Genomic DNA, 10,219 nt, shown 5'->3' with positions numbered 1-10,219 from the left:
GGGAATAAGGCTGCCTTTTTCATTCAAAGATAATGTCATTTAGTCCAGACAACTGAGATAGTGTCCAGCCTCCAGTCGCCTCCGTGCTCTTTTGTTACACATATACATATCTAAAACTAAAATGCATGATAGTTTGATTAATTCTCGTACTCACAGTTGCAGCTTTATTCCAGTGAAAAATTACCAAATGAACTGGAAAACCATGCTAGAATTAAGAGATTTTACATTTTACCTGGCCAAGCCCCCTTCAGAACCCAGGGCCCCGGGGCTCTGGCCCCCCTGCCCCACCCTCTAGCCGACCCTGTCTGATGATATAGAGATGAAATATTTGCTAACTCATGTCAAACTCATTGTACTATTTTAAACTTTTATGTCTGTTTAGTTTCTTGTAGAAAATAACACATTTTTGAACTACACATTACATTTCAGTTTAGATGTTTTTAGACAAACGGCAATATTGCTACTTCCAAATATCAGTGACGTAGCCAGGATTTCAAAATAGGGGGGGTCGACCGACCGGGCCCAGGTTGAAGGGGGGGGGTCCGGGAACTTTTTCGAAAATATAGGCCCTAAAAGAGTTTTTTTTAGCTCTCGCTCTCCTATTATTGAAAATAATCAACCCCAACGTCAGTCCAGTAATATTATATAATTTTACCTTTGATTTAACAAAAAAATATTATATTTAGGCTCGGAAGGGGGGGGTCCGGACCCCCAGGACCCCCCCCCCCTGGCTACGTCACTGCCAAATTATACATGGCGAAATAATCAGTACAAAAAAAAGGGATAGAAATTACAATATTTCAAACCCATTATTAAACTAAAACATAATTATACATTAAATATTTCTGATCAGAATAATTTTGTTCAGATTTTGCCCTAGATCTATGTTTGACGTAAACGTGATACTTTTTTCATTCGCTGTTTTGAGACCTATTTTGGATGATAAATTGTCATACCATAGTGAAAGAAAAAAATGTCGCGCTTATGTCAAACATTTGAGGCAAAAAATTAACAAAATAATTCTATTCAGAAATGTTTAATATGTAATATGTTTTTGTTTAATAAATTAAGTTTGAAATTACAAATATTATCTAATATATAAAATTCTCGTGTCACAGTGTTTGTCTGCAAACTCCTCCGGAACGACTTCACCGATCATTATGAAATTTGGTGTGTAAATTCTGTAGGTATGCGAATCGGACGTAAACTATTTCCCGTTTCGAAATTCTTAAAAGGGCTCCGCCCCAGTGGCTCTGGAGTTTCCCATGTTAACCTTATGAGAAATGGAATTAATGAACACAGCTGTTAACAGCTGTTTCAATTAAACAAGTTGGTTCTGTTCTATGATGTTCAATAGCATTAAAGTTACAAGGATTACCAACAGGGTGCAGCACTATTATTTCTTTTACATTTATGACAACAGCTAATTTGCAACCAAAAGGTGAGTGAGCGTAGCGAACGAACTTCAACCTGGAGGCGAGTGAGCGTAGCGAACGAGCTAACCTGGAGGCGAGTTAGCGTAGCGAACGAGCTCCAACCTAAAGGCAAGTGAGCGCAGCGAACGAGCTCCAACCCAAAGGTGAATGAGCGTAGCGAACGAACTTCAACCAGGACGTGATTGAGCGATGCGAACGAGATCATCTTGAAAATTAAACGTAACGGTACTTTCTTTCCATCGGTCTGTCTTAAGGGAAACCTTTAACTTAGGCGATACGAAGTTCGCCGGGTCAGCTAGTACTTTCTATAATTTCTTTGCAACCACTGATTATTTTACAATGTACAACAAATTTAAAACTAGCACTATCAGTAAAGTTGTCCAAAACTGAGTTTAGTGAATGTGCAGTTTTAACACGTTTGGTGTGGGCCGGTCGCTGAGGACCGGCCGTGAAACCTGAATCAGAATCAGAATCAGAAACCTGTGTGCAGGCTGGCCCGGTCCCGCTGAAATGAATCAGTCATTGTGGCTTGACGAGTGGACGGGAGTTATTGCGTGTGCACTACTAGCATAACCTAACCTCTATTGAGTGTGTTTCACCCGCTGTTCCCGCGGACCAGCGCCGGTCACCCGTGACCCGTAACATTTATTGACGTACTTCTTTTAGGTTTTTTTATTTGCACAACAATATTGTTTATTGTTTATTAGATTAGTTTTTGTGACTTTAAATAAAAATTGACTCTTCAACACCAGAAACATTGACTTGTCCGGACAAACCAGGATTGTGCAAAGGAAATTGTTATAACCAGTTCCACTACACAGTTTGAGTGTAAAAAACCAATGGATGGGATGGAGGAAGGGGCTGTAAATAATTTTAAATATTAATCATAGTGCAATTTAACATTTTTAGTGTGTGCTTTTTAAGTTTAAATTTTTACTATAGACTTTCAGTGTTGGTCGCCAGTGACCGGCGATTTTAGACACCATTTTTGGGGGGGAAAAAGCTCAAAACACCATTTCCAACCTGGATCCTAACTTTTGGGAACAAAAGGTAAGAATTTAATGTTAAAAAAAATGTTCAGGCCTTGGGGAAGCACCCACTGATATTTTTACCGCACTCAATGTGTTAAACAGTTCAAATGGGTTATTTTATTTTCTGTAAGAAACAAAACAGCCATTAAGTTTTGATGGTAAAAAGTGTTTGACAAGTGTTAGCAATATTTTATCCCTATATATATATTTCAACAGAGCAGCAATAAAATTTTTTTAATAATTTTATAATGGTGAGTGTATGGTCTGCTTTGGCTTCTGCCTATCGGGAATGGGGGAAGGTAGACCACACGGCCAACACTGAGCCAGCGATCTATGAGTTGTTTATCGTTGCTGATGACTGTGCAGTGCTTTAAGCTCTTATGGGACTACGTCATAATGGTCATAGACTAGGCAACACAAGAAGTATGTTTTATCTATGAATACGTTCACAAACACTGAAATACATTGACATTAATGTAGCTTTGCTATGGGTTGGAACAAAATTAGATAATTTCCCGCATGCTCAGTGCATCAGTTTTCCTATTCAGGCTGCGCTCAAACCTTTTATGCAACTGCACTAAATGTGTCAAAAACTTCTAATATGTAAATATAAATCCTTAGACAGATTCAGGAGTAAGACATCACAAATATTCTTCTAGTAATAATTATTTATTTTATTTTACATGAAAAGGAACAGATATCTGTTCAACATAAATATTCCGCATTGAAAGCGTTTCAGTCATTATGACAAATTATGATATACATTAAATAAGTACAATGAGACCTGACTGTGGTGAGCCTATGTGCACCAGGACAATAGTGCTAAACCCACAAACATAATCATATCCAACCGTACATTATTGAGCAAAATATAAACTTGATTTTAAATTTGTTCATTTCTTAAAAATTGTCTTTATATTCAAATTTTCGGTTTTTATAGGAGATTTGGCAAAATAAATCATAACTAAACTAAAACTCACACAAAACCATATTTTATCCAAAAGTCTACAATAAATAAATAAAACAAACATGGCTAGTATTAGCGGACCTAGGAGACAGTACTCAATGTTGAATCACGACGCTTGTTGAGCTAGTACTCTACAATATTCAAATTCAATGACAAGAAAATTACTGTTACTTATTAAAGTACATCCAGACTGTTCCTACTTACCTTAAACAAACATTATAAAAATAAACTTACGCTTAAACAAATATATACAAAATTACGTTGTGAAGAGAACCTAAATCAACTAACTCAGTGTAGGAAACATTCAGTGCTACAATTGTATTACTTCTTTCGATTTCTTAATAATTACTAAAACTTATCTAAAATTGCAATATATAATCAATTAATGTTTATCAGCCCTAATTCTGCCCTATTTCTATCTTCTATTCACAAACTTTCTCATTAAGTGTTAAATATTTACTATTAAAAATGTGTTTCTCATCCATGGTAGTTCTACGTTCTGATGTGTAATATATTTATTTAACGACACACTTTGATTTGCCTGTATTATTTATCTATGTTATGTACTTGACGTTACATGAGAGAGTGCAATAAAGTAGTAAGTGCCAAGCTAACTAAGTACACACTCACAAAGCCAATAAAGAAACTTTAATAGTTGAGATCAAATCTGAGAGAATTACATATTACAAACAACACGGATATATTTCATCTTAACTGTATCTTTCTGTAGATTTCTATAATTTCATCATTCTACACAAAACATTCAACAGGGCAGAACATGAATTTATTACAATAGTAAAGTCAGCGGAAACATAACTGCGACTTTAGTATATCCGTTAATGAAGTTTAACAAATAAATACAGCGACTTGGAGGTGAGGATGGTTCTAACTGTATTTCAGGGCCTGGGCCACCCCGTTCACAGTCTTTGAAGTGAGGACGTCGTTTTCATATTGAAGAACTGTCTCTTTGCCGTTCTCTTGCACTCTGGAAAAAAGAGAAATTCTTGTAAATAATGTTTGTACTTATGAAATTGACATTGAATATTCTGCTAAGAGAGGTTGAAGAAAGTATTATGATACCCTGCATTTTCTGCAATTTATTCTCCATATAAAAAGAGGATACCTCAAACGAATTTGCCTCCATAGACATAAGTGCCCACAATAACTAGACTGTTTCCTTGGAATACTCCTTGGTTTGGTACCTTGCAGTATGTGGAATCAACGAGTAATTTTTAAATTGGGTGATTATTAATCAGTGCTAATTAATTTGAAAAGGTGGATATAACAGCAGGATGGGGTTTCAAAATATTTGTTATTGGAAGGTACTGTGGCAGCAAGTGGTCACCAGAATAGAAGTCTTTTAGAATCATTAAGACTAATCGAAGAAGCATTGCATACCCAGGGACTGAGGCCACGCCAAAGTTAGACACAATAATGTTGGGAAAGATAAATGCAACTGCAGATTTTATAGAAGAAGGGTTAAAATTTGTTGTCATGATCTTTAGAGCCTTATTATATGCAGCCACTCGAGTGGCGCGCGACCGCGACTGCTCAAAGGCCACATTGAGCGGGCCATGTTATCATATGGAGCTTATTAAGCGACGCGACTGGAGTGGCCAGTCGCGCACCCTCCCTACTAGTGACGAGCCCATGTGACTGTCCTGCCACCAGCAATCCATGAAATCATATGCTGTTCATTACATCAGAGGGTCACAGCCCCCCACCCCAACCGCACATTGCCTTAGTAACAATTTTTGTGTCAAAATTGTATCATTTTTAATTATATCATTGTGTTTAAGGTTATTATTTATGTCAAAACTATTATATTTACTTAAAGGTAAGTGCTAGCCTCTCATTAGATTAAATAAAATTATTCACATTCTTGTGGGATACGGATAAGTCAACGTCTATTTATTCTGAAAGTTCATCAAAAGAACGTTTTGACATCCAAATTAAAAAAAAAAACTTCTTGTCATCCTTTCTGAGATCATTATAAAGTGTGAAAAATACTCCTTTTGAAGGTGTCTTTATTATAGTAACGGATGGACTCCAATCTAAAACTATTAATTACTATTAATTTTGTTTTTAAGTAAAAGTAGATGACATAATTCATCTTATCATTCACACAGAGAAACAACATACAAGTCTGTATGAAATTCGGTCAGACACCCGACCTCGCCACACCTGTCGCTTCCCCTAACCATATCTGTGGCCGGGTAAAGCGACTGAGCAGTCGCGGTCGCGAGCCACTCGAGTGGCAGGACATAATAAGGCTCTTAGGATTGATTTCAAAGGTTCATCTAACTTGGAAGGTCTGTACTACATATTTAGATAGCTCAATCACTAGGTTAGCGAGTAAATCTTGGGCTTAGGTTTCTCTTGTAAAAAAAAAAAAAAAAAAACGTGGCCAGTGAGAGAAGTGTACTATACACGTATCTAAACAGGGTGTTCAACCAACCTGGACAATGAGAATTGTGCTTAAATTATGTATGGATCAAAGATTACAATGATCACCAATAGCCAATAAGCCTTAATTCATTGACAGTGTTCCATTGGTTCTCTAAGTAATAAGTAAATCATCCACAAATCAAAGGGAGACCATCACAGTATTACTGATACCGTAACACAAGAGATGACCACAATGAAGTTACGAGTGATTACAATATCGCCGAGACAGCAAAATATGCTTGCCAGTGTTACCGCAGACATGAGTGACAGTCACAGTATTGCCGAGACTGCACGATATGCGAGTATTGCCGCAATCACAAGGGATGATCACGATATCGCCAAGGCCGGAAATATAATTACAGGTATGGCCGCAATCACAAGTGACAATTAGGCCCCGTCCTAGCTGGACGGCAAGAGTGGCACGACCGACAAGAGCGACACATACAAACACATGGTAAGTAATGGGGGTGTCCTAGCTGAGCAGCAACAGCGACGTATCTCCTGTCGGTCGCGCTACAAGCGCTTCAAGATGCAAACATGTTTGTATTTGGTAGCGCTACACCAGCGATGCGACAAATCGGCATACACCACAACTGCCTCAGTCATTGTTGCGTACCTTGTCGCGCCGCTCAGTGTGAACACACATTTTGTCGCCGACAGCAGCGACTGTTGGGCGCGTCGCTGTTGTCGTCCAGCTAGGACGAAGCCTTATGGTATCGCCGAGACTGCAAGATGTGCTCACGGAATTGCTGCAATCGTGGGAGACGATAAAAATTTAGCCAATACCGCAAGATACACTTACAAGTGTTGTGGCGATATCGTCGGCCACGTCTATGTGTGATAATCAATCATGGTATTGCCGAGACCGCAAGATATGCGTGATAGTGTTGCCGTGATATTGACAATCATCGGTGTATACCATCATATAAAAAACATTTTCTCAGTAGGCCTTTGCAGGCCAGAAGTGGCCCACAGGCCGTAGGTTGGAGACCCTGCTTTAGACCACAGAAATATATATTTTAAAAAAGTGATTTTTACTTGGCAGGAATTCCTCTATTTCCCCTTACATTACAAACTAATAACTTACTTTTTTGTAGTGATTTTCTTTCCGTTAATAAATCTAGTTGATGTGGAGGTTCGCTTGACAGCTGGATTACTTCCCCCGCCAGAGCCAAACGATGTGGAGAAGGATGTGAACTGTGCTGAGCCTGCAACAGACATAGACTTTATAAAAACCTGTTACCATTTCAGTAGATCTTACTTACACATGCCTAAAGAAATTTTGACCAATGATACACTCATACAGTGAAAAAGGGGAATTTGTTTCAGCGCACAACTGACGTGTTTTGTCCGTGTACGTTTGATTTTTTATGCTTGAAGAAGGAAAAGTTTTAAAACCCGAATGGTTCACTTTCCACCAGCTAATGGCTGGTATAAACTAGCAATTTCTATTCATGGTGCCTATATTTTTTAAATTCCAAACATTAATTAATAAAAAAAGGTTATCTAGAACAACCCCTCCCTGTAGAGGTTTTCCTCTACTTCAGGCTAAGTCTAGATAGTCTTGGTAATAAGAAGTAAGAAGCAATCGGTGATGGGCAGGATCAGGGACTGAAGCTCCTATAGCGGTTGTCAAAGGAACTGGTCAGCGTGTGGTACTACATGTACACGCTTTACTTCTTTCATGTGAGCTGCTACCACTAATTGACTTGTCCAATAAAATCAGGCCTTTAGTTTTATTTATTTATTTTAAAAAATCACAAAATTGTATAGGCTAAAATAACTTGCTGCAAAATTCAGGAAAATTTGATTTTTGAACGTTTCCTTGTTACCTTATTGCCTTTGTTCTTGTAGAAAGATGTTAAATCCTCCAATATATTTCGCCACAGTGTGTGGCATCATCAGGGAGATGAGAAGATCTATTTACACATTTTATATACACACTGTTTATATACACATCACCAGACCGTGGGCTTACGTCGCGGCGGCTTCGCGAATGCGAGTGCGGGCGCGGACGCGCGACGGACACCTGTAGGGGATTACACTAGTACCGTCACCGTCTTTGTTCACTGACCTACTGCTGAGAAGGGTTGGTTTTGCGGGTTGAGAGTCTATGCTTTGTTGGGGTGGGAAACTTTCTCTATTGCGGGGTTGCCAAATCGTTCGTAAATTTACATTGTTGCCGGTTGGTGCTGTATTTTATTTTCTATGTCGTAAATGGTTTCAAAAATGACTGAACTGTTGTATTATTCTTTTTTATTAAGTAGGTTGTCTGGTCCATTTTTGTTGACATGTTTGTAAATTTTGTAGCTCTCTTGTACTTTAGCTATTGTTTTGGAAAGAGTGTAGTTAAGTACTGTCAATGAATCAGAGAATGTTATTTTGTGGGTAGAATTTTGTTTAAGATGTTTGGCCACTATTGAGGTTGGATTATTATGATGGGCAGTGTTGTGTTCTTTGAAACGCTTATCAAAAGTTCTGTTGGTATATCCTATGTATTGTTTATCACAGGGAGAGCATGTGATTTTGTATACACCTTTTTTCTCCGCTATCGATTGGTCTGTGGTGACATTCAAATTATAGTTTGGTACCGGGTTGGTTTTAACTTTATATGCTGGGTTGTATCCTGCTTTTTTGATTATTCTTCCAATCTTTTCTGTGGTTTTGTCGATGTATTGGATGGATACATATTTCGGTTTTGTGGTTCCAGTATTAATGGTGTTATTGGATGTGATAGGCTGTTCTCTATTTATTTTCTTTTTCATTTTGTTGATTATCGTGTCAACCATTGCAGGATTATATCCGTTGTTTTTGGCAATGTTTTGAATTATGTTTTTTTTTCTTTTTTGTATTCATCCTGATTTAGGTTGTAGTTCAGGAGTCTATAAACTAAGGAACGGAAAGCTGCCAGCTTTTGGTTGTATGGGTGGTTAGAATCTGCAGTAATTACAAGGTCGGTCTGTGTGGGTTTTCTGTAGATTCCAAATTGTCTTTCTACAAGAACAAAGGCAATAAGGTAACAAACGTTCAATAATCAAATATTCTAGTTCTTGTCACTGGGAAATACTTCAAATAAGCAGGAAAATTTGGCTTGTCTGCAGCTCATAGAGAAAAATTGGTTCTTGGTAACAATCTACTTTGTCTTTGGTCAGTCCTAATCACCGCTTTGGTTTTCCTTGTTTCTGGTCAACATCTGCTTTTACTGTTGTTTCCACTTATACTCTACCTTTCGAAGACAACTTTTTTTAAAGACTGTTTGCAATGTAAGTTCAATGTTTTCTCAGTACAATATAATAATTTATTTTCTGTCTAAATTAGCAATTTCTGTGCTATGTGAGCTTAGTTCTGTACTTTCAATATTAAGCCCACAACTAGCAGTCCTACTTGTTTGAGTACAGTTATTGTGCTCTAAACTAACTTCTGGATCACAAGGAGACCAGTTAAAGAGGACATAAAAAAATTTATCAAAATTCCAAACAAGCTTTGGAAAGGATAAATTAAGTTTCAAAAGCGCTAAATTGTGTGGGTGATAATGTGCAAATTATGGGCCAGAAGACAATTGTGCACATCTAACACCTAAGCAAGTGCTTAATCATCTCTCCGCTCACCCAAAAATCCATCATCAGGGAGACCTGAAATAGTTAAACTTATACTATGTAATGTAAGAACTGGTAAAAAAATTAACAAAGTACACACTGACTTTTTACTTCATGTAAATGCTCATCTTTGTGAATGTTTGAAGAATCTCTTCTTTGTAATGGATTAATTCATGGGTATTTGGTCAATTGCGTAGTTTGAAAGTATTGTTTTTTTTTTTGTCAAAGTAGTTAACACAATAATGGAGCTGAGTTTGCAGTAACATACCATGTACATCTTTTTAATTTTACTAGCGGGAAAGAAATTTATAAGGACTGGAAAGTAGAGTAGAAGACGCAAAAGAAATAATTTACAGTGAGCCTCAGAAATGTACAACTAATAACATAACTTCACAAGAAAATGAGTTAATTGAAGTTATTTTTTGCACTAAGACTAAATCACGGAATTAAACATTGTCACTAAAGATATTTAGAATTGAAAGCTACAAAAAAGCAGTAAAAACCGGCTTAGTTAGAAAAAAATTAAAAGTAACAATGTAAAACTGAGGGTACAGTTTGGAAACATAAACTTTGCTTCAAGCAGAGCTGTGTTTTCATACATCTCTGATAACTGTTATCAAACTTGTTGCAGTGGTTCTGATAATACAGACTGCTGGCATTGAACAAATATTACAAACTTCAGTGTATGGAAAAATTTATGTAACAAAAAACCTTATATGTACTGTAATTAATTTACTGTTT

At 37.3% G+C, this 10,219-nt stretch overlaps 1 protein-coding gene across 7 annotated transcripts in view; it reads right to left on the bottom strand.

Moving 5' to 3' along the window:
* Positions 1 to 3,117: 3,117 nt before the first annotated feature.
* LOC129002960 (dnaJ homolog subfamily B member 3-like) overlaps positions 3,118 to 10,219 on the bottom strand; it is a 99,319-nt gene continuing 92,217 nt past the window's right edge. For 5 of the 7 annotated variants that reach the window (XM_054431099.1, XM_054431098.1, XM_054431102.1 and 2 more), the window contains 3 exons: positions 9,491 to 9,514; positions 6,970 to 7,090; positions 3,118 to 4,419 (listed from right to left, as the gene is read on the bottom strand). In XM_054431099.1, coding sequence (XP_054287074.1) covers positions 4,320 to 4,419; positions 6,970 to 7,090; positions 9,491 to 9,514 — 245 coding nt within the window. In that variant the 3' untranslated portion in view covers positions 3,118 to 4,319. The remainder of the gene's footprint in view (positions 4,420 to 6,969; positions 7,091 to 9,490; positions 9,515 to 10,219) is intronic. The other 2 variants (XM_054431101.1, XM_054431103.1) reach the window with 1 other exon arrangement.

The sequence above is a fragment of the Macrosteles quadrilineatus genome, unplaced genomic scaffold (genome assembly GCF_028750875.1).
Source record: "Macrosteles quadrilineatus isolate MER2022 unplaced genomic scaffold, UCM_ALF_1.0 Scaffold_9__3_contigs__length_116548681, whole genome shotgun sequence".
Lineage (NCBI taxonomy): Eukaryota > Metazoa > Arthropoda > Insecta > Hemiptera > Cicadellidae > Macrosteles > Macrosteles quadrilineatus.
The sequence above is the reverse complement of the archived record's forward strand: the minus strand, read 5'-3'. Positions and strand labels throughout refer to the sequence as shown.